The sequence below is a fragment of the Sphaeramia orbicularis genome, chromosome 19 (assembly GCF_902148855.1).
Source record: "Sphaeramia orbicularis chromosome 19, fSphaOr1.1, whole genome shotgun sequence".
In the NCBI taxonomy this organism is placed as follows: Eukaryota; Metazoa; Chordata; class Actinopteri; order Kurtiformes; family Apogonidae; genus Sphaeramia; species Sphaeramia orbicularis.
The window spans coordinates 33,377,629-33,395,690 of record NC_043975.1 but is presented as its reverse complement, the minus strand read 5'-3'; the positions used below and the strand labels follow the sequence as shown (position 1 = coordinate 33,395,690).

Here is an 18,062-nt window from a genome sequence, read left to right as displayed (position 1 = left end):
TCTACTTTCACTGCTTCTATACAATCGCATTGGTGAAGGCAGCTGGTTGTTTTTCCGTGCGAAATATAGACTAGATTAACTATTAGCACAAACAATGAGATTAAAATCTGGAAAAGCATGTAGAGCTGGCTGGCAGGCAGAGGGCCGGTGAATGGAGGTCACCGCAGACAGTGTGTGAGTCTCAGCGGTGAGACAGAAAGGGGGAGAGGGAGGACGGACAGCGGCCAGCCGCCTTCAAAAATGGCGTCTCCGGAGGAAAATGAGTAAAAAATATTAAAACGCGGCCTAGTTTCTTTACACTTCCTCGCTCGGTTTCTTTTGCTTTTTCACGCTCTGGTTGCTTTTCTCCGGTGTGAGTAAACTCGTCGTCGCTTTTACTTGAATGGCCAAAGAGCTGAAAAAAAGGGGAGCGAGCATTTGGGGAAATAAAAGCAGCCCTGTTTTATTTTGATGCGTCGTTACTGACAGCTAGCATCTGCTGCTAACCCACAGCTCTGCTCCGGAGGGGGGTGGGAACGACTTTGCATGCAAAGGAAAAAAAAAAGATTTTCAAACTGGGGATTTCTTTGCTCGTCTTTGGGGAATGGATTGATACCAACGTGGCCGGTCAATCGCAATCTTTTCTGGTGCTAGCATCGTAGCAAAACTAGCCTAAAGAAAGGGGAGGAGAGACGGCGAAAAAGGACGCATTCAAATCAAATGTTTATCAGCAGTTCGTCCATCACCGGTGAAATCGGCGGCATCTTCATCATGACCGTAAATGATTTTGGAGTACATCTGCATTCGTGGAAATGATAAACGTGAGAGGCGTAGGAAAAGGAGAAAGACTGGGTTTTTTTGGAGGTGGTTGGATTATAACCCCGTAGACCCCCCTCTTTTTTCATCCAGCTTTCTCCTCCTCCCCTCCATTTCTCTTTCAATATGCTGTTTTCCACTCCTGAGGACTTGCTTATGAAACCGGGGAAAATAGCCTGAAACCGAGAACGGGAAAGACAAGATTTTTTTTCCGTATTCTGCTCTGCGACGTTCTCGTTGCTTTCGTCCTCATCGCACACATTGTACAGCACATAAATGGATAGAAATTACCCGGGAACAGGATTCGGCGATTTGGGCGCAGGAGCAGGATGGAGTTACGAGAGATCGGCAAAAGCAAGGTATGCATTGGATTCAGACAATGTGCATGCATCACTAGTGCTTTGCAGGGCACGATATGACCCATGTAAACAAATTGTCGCCATTGGCTTCTTACTGTCCATGCCTTGCCATTATGTGTAGTGCATTGTCATCTAAACACTTGCATAGTAATAATATTATAAACAGGAATGGAGCAGTGTGCGTGTCGTGGGGGTGGGCGGGGTGGAGAAAGGAAAGGCTGGGGATATGAATTGAATGTGATTGACAGGCGTGGGTTTAGGTAGACCTGGCGGGGTGGAGGTGGGGGGATGTCTGGAGCATCCATAGGAATTATTGTTCCCTGTGTGCAGGCCTGGACACAGACCCTGATAGATAATTTCATAGGATTGATAGGAACTGCGAGGAGTGCAGACGCAGCAAACCTCGCATAGCATCCCCCAGAAACACGCATATTAACCATGAAGCACCATTTCAATAAACATTTCTAATTAGTACTTGGGGGTGTGGGGGGGTGTAAATAAAAAAAACCGTGAAGTGGGGTTGGTGCCATACTCTGACAATTGGTAATTGTAATGCTTTTTGACCAAGCGTCATCTGATAATTGAATCTTCACATGGATTAAAATCGTTTGCACAGTGAAATAGTGCCATATTCTCACTGCAGTCAAATCACACTTTGCTGATTGCTTCAAGGAAAAAATTAAAACCATCATCACGAGATGATGGTAATGATGAAAATTGCATGGACTGTGCATGATAGCTGTCTTGTAGCTTCACGTTAGCCTGTAAGCTAGCGTTATGTTGCATGGAAATCAGTTGAGGCCTGTGGACGCAAGCATCACTCCCTCTTCTTTAGCCTCATATACTGAAGTTGTTTCGATTCTAGGTCAGCTGCTTGGCAATCTAAAGCAAGTATGCCCCCGTGAAAAGTGATAATTTGGCTAAACAAACCCTGCTAGTTTGTGATGTTTGCATGCAGCTTAGCATTTGCGTCGACTTGCATCCAGCTGTTAGCTACATCAACATATTGATTGGCCGCAAGCACATTGCCTCATATAAATAGCTTGTCGTTTTCAGAAATTGGGGCATTTCCTTCATCTTAAATCTGCATATTGATAATTAATTGGTTATTTACACAAGGGAGACCAGCCCTTCAATTTGGGCCTAGTCTGCATTTTCTACCTTAGCTGCTGTGTATCGCTGCTAAGGCGGTGCTACCAGCAGCACAAATGCTAGCAATGTGAACTGGCCAGCCACGCATTTCATCTGTATTTTGAAAAGCACAATTCTGACACTAGCTCGTTCCAGCCTTGATAAAAATGCGCGATTTGATAAATAAAATGAATGTATGTAAGGTCTGTGTATTTTGATCTATTGTAATAATTGCAAATTAACCATCCCCCTACTTTTGCATGACACTAAACACTGCTTGTCTGACAAATTTGCATCTCCTGTAACACACTCAGGTACTCAAGTTAGTACTTGTCAAAAAACTACACTGAGATATTGTTACAATAAGATGGCTTTTTATTACCGCTCTTATCATAGATGAATTAGACTCATTAGGGATATTGACTTTCACATGTACTGTTGATATGCTTAAACTTAAAAATGGAATAGGCACCCTTGGGTTGGCAGCTGGCATGTGGGACTTGAATAGTAAAACAAATTACATGCATGGCGGATTTATTACATTTTAACCCCCCCTTAAATCAAGAATATTTGCTTTCAGGGGGTCACATTTGAGAGACAAATTAAAAATACTACTGTGTGTACATGTACAATGGAACCTCACAATCCTTCATCCCCCTTCCTCTTCAGTCTTGTATATGGGAGTTCCAGATCATCCCACCCAGAGTCTGAGCTCCTTCACCGACAAGCCTACGCCACCCCACACCCTCTGCAGGGCTATGCCACCAATCACCACCCAGGGAGCTCTGGCCAAGGCGGGGCTTGGGGAGCAGCTGGACGGAGTTTGGGTAAGATAAATGTCATACCTTCCATGTCACCACCATAAGGGGCCCCAGCCATGAATAATTGTGTCTGTCCATGCAGGCCCTGGTAGATTATTGTCATTGAAAAATGTGCACAGTGCAGCTAAATTGAGTTGAAGATTTAGATGTTCATGCCTGCCTCCAAGAAAAGCTTCACTGCCTCTGACATTCTGATTTACATGCTAATGAACTTTTTTCCCCTAGAATTTAGAGTTTAATTGTAGTTTAACAAATTCGTTTATATTAAAAGTTATGTCATTAGGTGTTTAATTTCCACATAATGCATATAGTATAATATTTTTGATAATTAAATAATTTTTACCTTTTTTTTTTTTTTTTTTCTTTCTGAAGGTCTGTCAGGGCTCTTTGACACTGGTTTGCATCATGCCAGCCCCTCTGCTCCCGATGCCTCTGTCATGAATCTGATTTCAGCCTTGGAGTCCCGGGGTCCCCAGCCTCCACCCTCTGCCTCATCCCTACTTTCACAGTTCCGCACACCATCCTGGCAGACAGGTGGGGTTGTGTTAGATCTTCCCTCATGCGTTGACATTCAAACAGGCCCCACAGTCAATATGACATTTAGAGAACCTCCCAATGTTAGGCTTCATTATCATTCTTCTGGCGTTGCCACTGAATATATTCACATAAGATTAGAAAATTATGCCACATATGTTGATAATCACACTCATGTATAAGGGAACAGTAGTTCTTAATAAATGATGACTGTCGAACTGCCATTATTTCTTAATTAAATTGATAGCTTGATGGATACTGTGTAATTTGCCATTTGTCTTCCTTTTCCTAACAGCGATGCACACGCCTGCTCCTCCTGAACTATTCATCTCTGGAGCCCTTCCTGGCTCTGGCTCTTTTCCCTCCTCCTCAGCTCTGTCAGCCTATCAGCACCCAGCATCCTTCTCCAGCCGCTCTTTCCCTGCTGCCTCCCTTTCCCTCCAGGACACACCCACGTTTAGTCCCACGTCCAATGGTCTGCTCTCCCCACATGACCCCCTCCTACACATCAAGGCTCCTTCCCAGTCCAGCCTGGGTTTTGACAGACTCCTATCCTCGCAGGGTGCTGCTGCAGCTGCCTATAGGGGCAGCCAAGATCCCACGGGTGCCACATCCGCCCAGGCGTCTTCTGCCAGGCACCTGCAGTCACACCAGTTCAACTTGCTGTCATCACAGCTCCAGGACCAGTCCTCCCAGCTGTACAATGCATCAGTGTTTTCCTCAGCCCAGCCTCAGCCTCAGTCACAGTCTCAGTCCAACTCTGCTCAGGAGCGGGCTGTACCCCGGCAGGACAGTGTCATCAAGCACTACCAGCGGCCCACGCCTGCTCAGTCGCAGCTCTCATCCTCTGCTGCCCACTCCCTCCAGCACTACCTCAGCTGTGGAGGGGCAGGGTACCAGCAGATAGCCACCCACCACAGGCACGCTGGCCTTTCTTGCAGCCCATTGGGTGACCAGAGCCCCACTGACCACAAGCCCACCTCTCGCACTGAGCAATATAGACCAATCATTCAGCCTCCCTATTCCTCCTCCTCTTCTTCATCTTCATCCTCGGCTGGGAAAGGTACCAAAAGCAGTTCCAGTAGTGGCTATTCATCAGCCAGCTCAGCATCATCCTCAAGAACTCCTCACACACCCCCTTCTGCTCCTCCACTTCCTCCTCCTCATCCTCTTCTTCTGCCACTTCTGGGGCTCATCCCTCCAACTCAATCCCAACCTCAAGCTCCAGTGCAGCCCCTTCGAGACAACAGCCACCCCCTCAGCCAGCTCCACCCCCTCCAACCCCGCAGCAGCAGCCACCTCCAACCTCCACCTCAACCCCACAGTCTCTTCCCAAATCCTGTCTCTCAGGATACGGGTCTCCCGTGCCCCCAGTGAAAACTCCCACCTCTGCTCTAACTGGTCAAACCCCACCGCAACAGCAGACCCAGTCATATTCCCCCAGTCAGCCTCCAACTTCACATCTGGCTCAGTCTTATGGAGGCTTCAGTTCCCCACAAGCCCAAGACCTGAGCTCAGGTACCGGTGGGAAGGGCTATGGGAGTTTAGGAGGGAGAAGCCAGTCATACTCTACTGACATGTATGGAACTGACTCTGCTTATGGATCACTTCCATCTTCTCTGGGTGGTGCTGGTAGCCCTTCACTTGGCTATGGAGCCCCAGGTCATTCTCCTGCTCTTTTAAGGTCAAGTGGCTCATCAGGTAGTGGCGCATCAGGAGGAGGAGGAGGCAGCAGTGGCACTGGAAGTGGAAACTCTGGTTCAGGAGGAGGAGCAGGGAATAGCATGGCAAATGAGAGAGGTGGGGGAGGTAGTGGCGGAGGTTCTTACCATATTCCAGACTCTAGCCCCTCCCCTTCTGGCAACTCAGGTATTATCCGACCAGGGTTGCACTCACCTGTGCCCGCCTGCCCTACACAGTCTCCTGGAGGGGCAGGCTCGAACAAATATATATCTTCAGTTCTCTCCCCCACTTTCTTAGCCTCTCCACAGGGTTATCCTGACACCAGAGGTCCCAGCTCCCAGCCACAGTCCTATCATTCCACGTCCTCTAAAACAAAGGCTGACACTTCCATGCTTGGAGTTGGATCTCAGAGATCCCAAGAGGAAGTAGATGATGATGATGAGTTTTTGATCCAGCACCTGCTGCAAGCTCAAGCAAGTCCTGCTCCTCAGGCTGCTCATCACCATCCTCAGCAGCAACCCCAACAGACATCCCAACAGACACAACCTCAGCCTCAGTCAGTTCCCCCCACCACTGACTCTGGCAAAGGGCTGAGTTATGACATGAGTAAAACCTCTGAGGAGAGATACCATCCTCAGAGTGTCATACGCACTCACAGTGCCACATCTAGTGCTGGAGTTGGTAATACAGGGTCTGCAGGGTCCATCTCAGGGCTGGACAACCAGTTAGAGATGTCATTAAAAAAGCAACAGCATCAACAACACCATCATCCACAGCAACAACAGCAGCAAAGGAATGAGAGATCTGTTGGCAGCAGCAGGAGCAGCGGAGGGAGAGGCAGTACTGAACAAGTGCACTCCCACCTCCATCACCATGACAACCTAGGCTCAGTAGTCCATTATGGGCGGGGTGATCCATACTCCCAGCACTCCCTAGCTCCACAACACACCTCACATTCTCAGCATGTGCCCTCACACTCACAGATACCTTCTCACACCCAAATGGAGCTCCAAAAGAAACCACAGGAGCGTGCTGAAATCCCCTATCCTCGGAAAACACCTGAAGTCCAGCAACAGCATTCTCAGTCTCAAGCTGCTTCTCTCATGGATTCCCCCACTGATCAGTCCCGCCAGCCACCGCACCTGCTTCAGTCAGTGCTGTCCCACACCACCCGCAACAAACTTGAACCCCATCGACAGCACCAACAGCATCACAAAATGGACTCCCACCAGCCACATCAGCAGCACACAAAACTGGACTCCCACCCTCAGCATCAGCAGCACCAGAAGATGGAATCCCATCAGCATCAGCAGCACCACAAAATTGACTCTCACACACAACATCAGCAGCACCATAAAATGGACTCCCATCCCCAACAACAGCAGCACTCTATTAGCCAACAACAAGCTGTAATGGAAAGTGCTGGTGGGAGACTTGGCTCAAGCAAACATCAAACTCAGTCTCAGTCCCAAACCACTCAGCTCCAGCTCCAACTCCAGTCCCAGGCTTTGGAGGTGGCAGCAGCTCACTATAACCACGGCCCCCCTCCGCATCAGCACGAGCAGAGCCAGGTGAAACAGAGCTCAGTGGTGTCTTCTTTAGACATGCTGGAACGTTCCCTTTCTCAGACCTCTAGCACTGACGTGGCTGTCGCAGAGGACAGACGTGGAGGAGGCAGTGGCGGAAGGAGTGGAGGCAGCAGCGAGCGTCACAGACAACAGGAGCAGCAGCAGAGACAACACCCATCCCACCATCAGCCACAGCAGACCCATCACTCACAGCAGCACTCTGCCTCTGAACTTCACTCTTTCCTTTCTGAGCCTGACATTGGCTTATCAACTCCCTCTCACATGCACCATCTTTCACAGCACCACCCGCAGCCACAGCAACAACCACAGCATCCCAGTTCTCAGCACCAACAAACTCACTCTCACCATTCTCACACACAGCCACACCCTCAGCCACAGCCCCCGCATCCTCACCACATACCCCCACCCTCTGCCTCAGCCCACTCCCAACCTGACCCTCAGCAGCCGCTCACATCTCAGCTCACCCCACAGCAGAGCCAACTAGACCAACAACGTTCAGAGCAGCATCAGTTTGATACAGTCAGTCCAGTGGAGAAAGCAGACCAGAACCAACAAAGTAACCGCTTTGTGCCACTAACATCGATCTGCTTCCCAGATTCCCTTCTTCAGGATGAGGACCGTTCCTTTTTTCCAGGAATGGAAGACATGTTTTGTGCAGATGACTATAAGTCAAGCTGTGCCGGAGGTGCAGGACCAGGGCAGGAGGAGATGAATGAAAGTCACACAGGTCAAGAGGGAATGGATTCTATGAAAGCTGGCCAGAGTGGAGGTGGAGCAGGGGCAAGTAGCGGCACAAGCTATGACATAATGGGTCACCATGGAGATCAGGGTTATGAACCTTACTGCCATGGTCTGGAAGAGCCTAGCAACAACACCATGACTTTAGATTTAGACTCCCTTAAAACTCATGAGCTCCCATCCACTGTCAATACTGAACAGCTTGGTTTGATTCAGTCTCAGGCGCCAGCAATGGGTATGGGCTCAAATAGTGCTGGACCTAACAACTCTGGAGCTAAACTGACCCCTGGGCCTGGAGGAACTAGCACAGGAGCTGGGTCTGGGGGCCTACAGTCTCCCATTTTCTGTTCATCTCGTCCCAAGAAGCTCCTCAAGTCAAGTTCTTTCCACCTGTTGAAGGAGCGTCGTGACCCTAACACACTGCCCAAAAAAAGTTATGCTCAAGAATACGAGTTTGAAGATGATGAGGATAAAGCTGATCAGCCAGCTGACATTCGGTTAAACAGTCGGAGGCTCCCGGACCTACTGCCAGACTTGGTATCGAGCTGCAGAAAGGGAGGAGGAAGTGGGTCCTTAAGCCCCTTAATGGGGGACATTGATTTCTATCATTCATCTGGATACTCATCTATGGGTTCTCACTCTCTCATGCCTCAAGATACCCCCAAGAAGAGGGGCCGAAAGCCAACTAGACCCAAGAGAGAGGGTCCCCCAAGGCCAAGAGGCAGGCCCCGCATCCGCCCTATGCCTGAGCCCTACACACCACGAGGGATGATGGGAGACATGGGTGGAACAGTAGGAGCAGGAAGTGGATTCAATGTGGAGGGGCGAGGCAGAGGAAGGGGTCGTGGAAGCAGAGGGAGAGGTGGGAGGAGGGAGGATATGTACATGGAAATGAGCGGGAAGGAGCAAGAACAGATGCACCATCATCACCTCCATCAGCAGCAACAGCAGCTCCATCACCAGCCCCAACAGCAGCAGCATGAGCCTATTCCACCTCTTAAGGTCTGTGGCATTTTGTCTTGTGTTTTTAGTGGCAATATCAATAATCAGTGTCTCATCTCAGTTTTTGATTTTGATTCATATATTCAGTGCAAGTTACTCTAAATCTCACTCTTTACTTTTGTTTTAGATAAAATTACCCATCGGTACCCTGTCCTCATCTGACGCCTTGCTGAGGACAGACTCTTTGTCAGGGACAGACCCTGCTTTGTCGGATGGCTCAGTGGGCTCAGCCCCCTCTCTTGGTTTAAGTCCTGGACCCCCCTGCAGCACAGAAAGCACCAGAAGTCAAGACAAGAATAAGTCAAAAAGCCAAATGATGAGTGAAGGAGTGGATGACGAGGGCCTGGAAGAAAGGGTAAGAACAACTCGATTTCATTCATTATTTTGTTGAGCAGATTGAAGGGTTTTCATTAAAGTTTTAACATTTAGGTTTTAGAGTTGGTTGTGTTATATGATTTTTCTTTTTTGTGTTATGTACAGGGGGATGAGAAGGACTGTGAGTCCAAAGCAGGATTTGTTGCATCATTCTTGGACTTCCTTAAGACAGGAAAGAGACCTCCAGGCTTGGATATCTCACCGGGAATGGAACATGACAACGGTGAAACTTCTCCCTGTAAATCTGGGGGTCTACGTCCACTGTCTCCTGCCCCTCCTCCCCCACCACCACCAGCTCCATTTGGGGATGGTGAAGGTAATGGGGGCCTGGCACTAGGCAGTTGCCCCAGTCCTAAACGTTTAGAAGATGAGCTGAAGAGGAACCTGGAGACCTTGCCTTCATTCTCCTCTGATGAGGAGGACTCGGTCGGAAAGAACCAGGACCTGCAAAAGAGCATCTCCTCTGCTATCTCTGCTCTGTATGACACTCCTCAGCTGACCTCTAACCTCCAGCCCCCACTGCCTCCTCCACCTCCACAACCTCAGCCACAGCCTCCACAGGCCCCTCTGACGCCCACCCTGCCACCTCCAACACTTAGCCCACAGCACCCCCTGCATACCCCCCATACCCAGCCTCAGTCCAATGAGCCAGATGTCCTGCAACAAGAAGATGGAGACATGGATGAGAACAGAGAGGAGGATAATGAGGAGGAGGAGGAGGAGAGGAGCACAGGAGGGGATGGCGAAAGCGATATGACAGAGGAGAGAGAACCACAGCTGGAAACTCTAGGAGCCCCTAAGCTTGAAAGTATGATTTCTTTTCCTTTTGTGGAGATTTTGGCTGATCATATTTTAATCCTTTTTTTCTTTAGTTTGTTTTTAAATTTATTAAATCAGTGGCAGTTCCCTTGTAGACATTACAAAGTAAACTAACATGCCAAAATGGGAACATCTTTTTAGATAAGTCCATGTATTGGTAACTAAGTAAATAAAAACATTTCTCTCAAGAGAAGTAGTTGCATGTGTCATGTGACCAAAAATAGTCATGTGATTAAAACAGTTATGTGACACATGTAATTAGGGAATAATATGTGTAATCTAATTTACAAGGACTGCAGCTTGTTCAACTTAAAACAGAATTTGTGATGTTCCTGTTTTATAACATTAATTGTGAAATGAAGCTTGGTTTTATTACAACATTAGTGCCATGTTAATTGGCATTAATAAAAACTCATCCATAAAAGTGATTTATTTAATCTTAACTTTGCTTTTTTCCAGCATCCCTTCCTGAAATGCCCCCAGCACCACCAACTCCTGAACCCCCCTCTGCCCCTCCTTCTCCAGCATCATCCTCGTCACCCTGTCACTCCCCCCTCCCTCCTCTCTCTCTCCCCTCACCTCCTCCTCCCCCAGAGCAACAGCAGGAGAACTCCCAGCCTCCAAGCCCCGTTGCTCCCACGCCCCCCTCACCACCGCCACCCCCTCCTGCCACCCTACCTCCACCTTCCACTCCTCCACCTCCTCCTCAGACCTCTTCTCCTCCCCCTTCCACAACACAAAAAGACTCTCCCATGCCTTCACCGGAGTCTCCTGCCTCTCCTGAAGAGCGCCCAGCTCCTAAGATCACCTCCCTGCACCTGGCACAGAAACAGGAAGACGCTGCCATCGTTGGAGAGAGTGAGGAGGACGAGAGTGAGAGTGGAGGGGAGGGCATCTTCAGAGAAAGGGATGAGTTTGTGGTGCGAGTGGAAGACATTCGAACTCTTAAGGTACTTGAATGTGTGGAAGGTCTTTCTTTTCTTTGTGTATATAAAAGAGTGTAAAAATTATTGTGATATAGATTGAGAATTAGCAGTTCAGATGATGATCAAGTATAGTTGATTAAATCATTAAATAGGTCAAAAAATGCTCCAGCCTCAAGTAGCTCTTGGATGTGGCACATTTCATTTTAACTTATGTATCATGTATTTGGACACAGCTGGCCCTGCAGACAGGCCGTGAGCCTCCTCCCATCTGGAGGGTGCAGAAAGCCCTGCTGCAGAAGTTCAGCCCAGAGATCAAAGATGGCCAAAGGCAGTTCTGCGCCACAAGCAATGTGAGTTCACACCAAGCACTCAGTCATCTACCCACACAGTCACTTTTATTTGCACTCTTTTCACAGCTGCAGAAACATCATTGCATATTATAAAACAATGTACTTTTGCTATGATGTACAATACATGGATGAATGAATTGTACAGCTAAGTGATAAACATTTTATCTTTCCTTGTCATATTTTTAAACATGAGTGGAAATTAATGTTTACTTTGGATCAAAATGGCAAGAGCACAGCAAGAACTTCTGTTATAAAGACTTCTCACCTGGCCTGTGTTTCAATATGAACAATTACATAAGTGGCCTTAGCTTAAGAAAAGAGGGGGAAGACATCAGTAAATGGGGTATAATTTAGTCGAAAATGCACATTCAATACCTGTGCAATAGTACAATATGTAAGGAAACAGAAGAGCAACTCTTTCTCAGGTGACGGAGATGTGCAGGTTGCGATTAGATTGTGTCAGCAAAAACAGCCCGTCCAAAATTACACAGAGGGATATTATAAGAGGGCTGCAGTGTTTAAACCCCCTCATTACAAAAATAAATGCACATTTGAGACTTCATTGGTGCAAAAACCATCACCACTGGTTGACTGATATGGTGAGATGAGTCATCCTTCAGCTGGGTGAGTACATGTCAGTCGTACATCATCTGAATGCTCGAGTCCTTCAGCAAGGGGATCTGGTGGCTGGCATGACTTTGGGTCTCTGCAAATCCATCCAAATTTGTGCTGACCTTTATTACAGTGAATCATGTCTACTCTGGTGGGACTTATCTTCAGGATAACAGTGCCCCCATCCATAGGGTAGGAAGGGTTTGATGAAAATATCTGAATCCTAAGCTATAATCTTCAGTGACTGCTCAGGAGAAATGAACACCTTTTAGGAGATTTTGAACTTGATGTGAGAGACAGTTTTTTCCATTGCCATCCTCAAAACACCAAATCATGGAATATCTTTTGGAAGATTCATGAACCATCCCTCCTGTTTTGAATCTGGTAAATAATGCTTTGTTAGAATAACATGGCTCATCTCATTCTAAATATGTGAGTTATCTCTTCTGAATATAGATATGTGTCAGTCTTTACGCAAGCAATTGTGACATTTTTGTCAAAGTTGTGTTGTTCTATATGTATTAATTCAGTTTTATCTGTATTTGGCTCAGTATCTTGGCTACTTTGGAGATGCAAAGAAGCGTTACCAGAGAATCTATGTCAAGTTTTTGGAGAATGTCAACAAGAAGGACTACGTCAGAGTCTGCTCCCGAAGACCTTGGCGCAGAGCCACACCTGCTCTCAGGTACTAATATCTGCCATTGTCACATCTTTTTCACTGAATTTAGTCTTGCTATTTCCTTTAGTACGAGAGAGAAGCATCCGTTTAGGAGCTGGAGGGCTCTTATCCAAGCTGTCAGGAAAATTAGAATGGGTTCAGTGTGGTACACTGGGCAAATGTGTCGGGGGAGTGGCTTGATTACTGCAGCCCTCCCTAAAAGTGTAAGGTGAATTGGGGGATCAGTGGCCTCATAAAGGAGATTTCTTAAATCAAATATTTTTTATTGATTTTCTGGCATGAAAGAAAAGATAGAGTACATGTTCTACTAAAGACAAAATTTTTCAACACAGAAAACAAACATCAAATGCCCAGCAAACAAAAAAAAGAAAAACCAAGGATCATTGATTTACTATCTGTAGAGCACCACATGATACAATAAATAGTGAGATGGGTGTTGGGTTAAGAGTTTGCATAAGAAGTCAGAGGATTTTTGAGTTGTGGACGTAAGTCATAAAGGGGCCCCATATCTTGTCAAATTTCATATCAGAGATATAAAGTGAATAGCGGACCAAGACAAGACATGAGGTTCTCCAACCACTGAGCATGAGTGGGTGGGACAGCACCTTTCCATTGGGTTAGAACTGCATGTCCAGCCAGCAAAGATAAAAATGATATGACACGGCACAGAGATGGTGTCAAGCAGGCATCGCCCCCACCCCAAACCCCAACCCCCCCAGCGCCAAAGATGGCAAAGATAGGATGTATGTCAACTTTGAGTACAGAAGATAAAGTTTGAAACACATCTTTCCAGAATCTTTGAAGGGCAGGGCATGACCAAAACGTGAATGAAGGAGAGGTCACCTGATAAACATTTGTCGCAGCGGGCATTCATGTCTCGATAAATATGTAACAGTCTGACCTTAGACCAGTGTGCTCTGTGAACAACCATAAACTGCAAAAGACAGTGGTTGGCACAAAATGATGTTGCATTAATTCATTTGAAAATAGTGTCCCAAGCGCTGTCAGTCAGTGAAATGTTTAAATCTTGCTCCCAAGCTTTCTTAATTTTGTCCAGGAAGATAGGTCTAATCTGGGTTATCCTGTCAAAAATAACTGATATTAACCATTTATGTGATGGGATCTAAGCAAAGGAGATTGTCTGCAAAACTAGTGGTGGGTAACTGTGAACAGAGGAAGTGTCTAATTTGCAAGTATCTAAAAAGAGTGACCTCTAGGGAGGTTGAACTTGGTACAAAGCTGTTCGAAGGATGCAAAACGGTGATCAAAAAATAAATCCTTGAAGTGTCTTTAACCCATTCTCTGCCATTCATTAAAGGCTCAGTCAAGTAGGGATGGCTAGAAGAGGTGATTACCAAGGATAGGACTAGGAGATGTCTGTCATTGAAATACTTTTCTCCTGTGCACAGACGCCAAAGCCTCCCCAGAATGGCCTCCCCCCCTACTACACAGGTACCATCAAGGGTACCAGAGAAAGAGGAAAGAGTGGCTCCACCCATCCAGGCTGAACAGAGGGAGAAGACTAAAACGACAACAACAACAACGACGAAAGAACCACGGGAGAAAAAAGAAGCCCCAGCCACAGTGCCCAAAGCCAGGGAGAAAGTGAAAGACAGGGAGACCGAGAAGGAGAAGGAGAGGGAGAAAGAAAAGGAGAAACGAGTTCAGGTGCAGCAGGAGAAAGTGGACAAACGTACAGCAGAAAGAGGGAGGGAAAAAGAGGGAAGGAAAGCAGTGGAGAGGAAGGAAAAGGAAAAGCCTGAACGCCCACCCAAGTCCAAGATGGCCAAAGTCAAGGCAGAGCCACCGCCAAAGAAGAGGAAGAAGTGGCTAAAAGAAGTACCCTCATCATCTGACTCGGACTCATCGGACGAGGCCGCCAGTGAGAATGAAAGTGAGACACCATTTTCAGTTTTTGTGCCATTAGAAGTTATTTTTAATAGCTTTCAATCTCACACAGCTGTTGTGTTTTATTTATGGATGCATGTAAAGGTGGGTTATTGAAGGTTTTCACTTCTGTCTGTTTCCTCTCAGTGCCAGTGAAAGGCGGAGTGAATAACCGTGCCATGAGGGAGATGTTCAGGAGCTATGTGGAGATGCTGGTCAGCACAGCCCTGGACCCAGACATGATCCAAGCTCTTGAGGACACTGACGGTGAGAACTGCACACAACAAACCCTTCCCCCTCAGAATATTTACTATTTAAGCCTCTTTTACAAACCTACTGACATTTAGGAGGGACTAATGGAGACAAAGGCTCAGACACAGCCTCTCTAGCCTAACCAGATCTGCCTGCTTGGTAACATTTTCTGCAGCTTAAAGAAACGTGTGCATTATGTTCGTAATTCAAAATGAGCTCCTTTTATCATTGGATGATGCCTGAAACTGAATAGACACCAAAGAGAGACAGCTGCCTGGTTTCAGATCAGGCCATCCACTTTGACAAACTGCCCTTACGATAACAGAGGAGCTGTTAAAGTATTCTGTAGAGTTCATACTTCAGATAAACCTGTTAATGGTTTTGGAAATTCCGATAAACAAGGTGTGACGGATTGAAGGAAAGCCCCGGGAATAATGATAGATCAGCAGCCAGAAGGAGCCGCTTTGAATCTGCCCTTGGCATTAAAAATGATTGACAGCAACATGAATGATGATTAATGGAAGTGCTTTTTACCTGATTGGCCACCAGATGAGTTGTACCTCCCCCCAATGAGGAAGATTGACAGCATCCTCAGCGAACAGAAGCGGAGGTTATTAAGGAGAGTCAGCATGAGCTCTCAGCACCAGGTAATCTGCTTCTCTTCCTCTATCCCTGATGACTGCAAGAACAACTTCTTTATTTCTTTGATTTAAATTTCATCTCTTTAATTCTGTTTAGAAATAAACTGTCTCCCCAAACTTTTAGTACATAAATAACCCCACCTTTTTTGCCTTTTTGATGAATATCATCAGGTTTCTGATCTGCATCTTTTCATACCCCTTTTGTTCCCATCAGGAGGTCCTGCATGCCTACCCTCAGATCATTGTAGACCCTCTGGACTCAGGAGTGGTGAGGGTGCGGCTAAGCGGGGATGCTTACAACCGCAAGACCCTCAACAGAGTCAAAAAGACCCTGCCTAAACCACAGGTCGGTGTGTGTGACGTAACACAGGGAGAGTTGGACAGCATTAGGATCCCTTTGTCATTATTTAAGCGGATTTCAGTTGTATTTGGATGGTCAAAATATTCCCTAACTTTTTTGCAGTGCCTCAAGTGTGTTTGGTTTTTGTGTGATAAAAGGGAAAACGCTGCAGCATGAGGAATAGATACAAGACAGAAACTACTACATGAACAAAAAGTAGCTATTTCTTTGTAATGGTCTAGGGCGGCTGACAGAGAGCGTAAAACATCCCCAGCTTCCTTTTTAACACCTGCTGCCAGTTTCAGTTTTATTTCTGATGATATAACTGTAGGATTAATATTTGGTGTTTATATGTATGTGGCTGTTTTTATCATTGCAGATAAGATAATCTTACCTTTAATGTAATTCTCTTCGTTTTAGGACCTTAAACTCTCATCCGACTCATATCGGATCTACAGTCTCTACCACTCCCTGCATCACTATAAATACCACACCTTCTTACAGTGCAAGAAAGAGGTAAGCATATTCCTCAGATGGGTTTTCATATCTTAAACTATGAAAGGCAGAGTTTGTACACAATTGCAGATGAATTTTTTTGCGTTTCAGACACATTCAGATGAATATACGGAAGTGCTTATGAGGAATTCATTGAAATCTCAGCATCTCAGTCATTTGTGTTTCCATCCCACTTTTTCAGACCAACACAATTGAGCAGGCGGCTGAGGACCCAGGCCAAGAGGAAGTGGTGCAGCAGTGTATGGCCAACCAGAGCTGGCTGGACACCCTCTTCAGCTCCTTCATTGAGCTGCTCACACTCAGCACCAAAGCCTGAGTTGGCTGCACAGAGAAACGGAGAGATGGAATAAATTAAAGCAAGAGTATTAAAAAACAAAACTAACACGGACAGAGATGGATCCTATTGTACAGCCCCCGACCCTCTTCAAGTCTCTAAGATCTGAGGATGAAATTTTTTAAGGCCCTTGATGAACGCAAGGGGGTCTGTTCATGTGACCTCAGACACTGGCCTCTGCTCTGTTTTTTTTTTTTTTCTCCTTTTTTTTCCTGTTGTTGATCAATGACTTAAGAAATGTCTTACTCTGTGAAAAGGGGGACCTCACAGGATCAGGGGTCACTGGCAGGTCAAGGATGAGTTGGCCGGCAATGAGATGTGAGTTTGAAGGACAAAGAGGAGGAGCTGTTAACGGCAAAGTCAACGGAGGAGCCACTGACATCTTGTTAACTGTGTGTCATACAGACAGTAGTTCAAAGAGAAACTATTACCGCTTAGTTTTTACATAAATTATTTTTTGAAAAGACTAACATCAGCTGTTGGCTTTTGAAAAGAGTGGAAGAGGGTGAGAATGCTTTTTAAACTGTGTGTAAAGTGTGCTGTGAGCAGCGTGAACATGGACTCCACAGATAGAAACATGAAATGTGTTAAGAAACCCTCTCTCTCATCCTGTGCTATGTGAAGGGCAGCACCAGTCAGCTGTGTGATAATATATAAACACATTTTTATTATTTATATGAGGAGGTTTTTAACTTAAACTCTCACAAGCGCTGGGGAGCTGCCCTAACATTTTAAATACTTTTTGATTTCCACAGGTTCAGTATACAATCGTAACCCACATATCCAAGTTGTCTTCCCCTCTATACAAAAGAACAGAAGTCGAGACAAAAATATTGTATCAAATACAGTGGGTGTAAAAAAAACAAACAAAAAAAACCAAAAAAAATTTCAAAAACTAATGAAAAAATAAACAAAAAAAGATGGAAGAAAAGGAAAAAAAGGAGAATGGGAAAATCTATTTGAAACTTAACATTGTTGTGCTTCAGTTCAATCATCAGTCATGCAGGTGCAAAGAAAAAGAAGTGAACTATCCATTTCCCATGTGGGAAGAAGGAGTATAAATAAGTAATATTTAAAGAGGAAATAGTCATTTCATTTTTATCATTTTGATGTTTGTGCATACTATGACTTATTTTGAAAACAATCTAATTTTCCATAAAAAAAGGAAAAAAAGGTGTGTAAATATTGTACAGTTCTTGATGAAATTCTTTGTCCTTCTGTACATTAACTCTCCTGTATTTGAGAAACAAATAAAATCCGCAAAGATCATATGGTGTTCAGTTTCCTTTTAGAGTGTGTGTGAGATCTGCTGAGGAACAGCGGATTTTGGATTAGGTTTTTACAGGTTTTGCTGATTATCACTATTAGAGAATATGGTTGGTTTTAGGGTTCGGATTAAGGCAGGACATGGTTTATAGCACTGATGTTTAAGGATGTTTCATGATTTATATCAACAATGGAAGGGGAAAAATTGAGCATGTGGTTGTGGGTCAGATCGTGGCTTTTGCACTTCAGAAGCATCTACTTAGTCTCCTTTTCTTCAGGCAGTCTACCTTTTCATAAGTAGTGACAGCAAAATAAAACATTTTTTTGTTATTAAAATGTGTAGATGTTGAATTTTACTGCGGTTAAAATAGTGATGTTAACATTCATTGTTTTCTGATCTATAAACTCAAACT

General features: G+C 45.6%; 1 protein-coding gene across 1 annotated transcript; it reads left to right on the top strand.

The window, feature by feature from the left end:
* Positions 1-146: 146 nt before the first annotated feature.
* Positions 147-17,649, top strand: LOC115410144 (proline-rich protein 12-like). The gene is given in 16 exon segments (XM_030121619.1): positions 147-1,154; positions 2,955-3,112; positions 3,479-3,640; positions 3,936-4,787; positions 4,790-8,652; positions 8,780-9,007; positions 9,133-9,835; positions 10,306-10,796; positions 11,006-11,122; positions 12,286-12,419; positions 13,823-14,307; positions 14,448-14,567; positions 15,102-15,199; positions 15,408-15,539; positions 15,954-16,049; positions 16,231-17,649. Coding segments are annotated over 16 exon segments (7,857 nt in total). The 5' UTR covers positions 147-1,071; the 3' UTR covers positions 16,366-17,649.
* Positions 17,650-18,062: the final 413 nt, after the last annotated feature.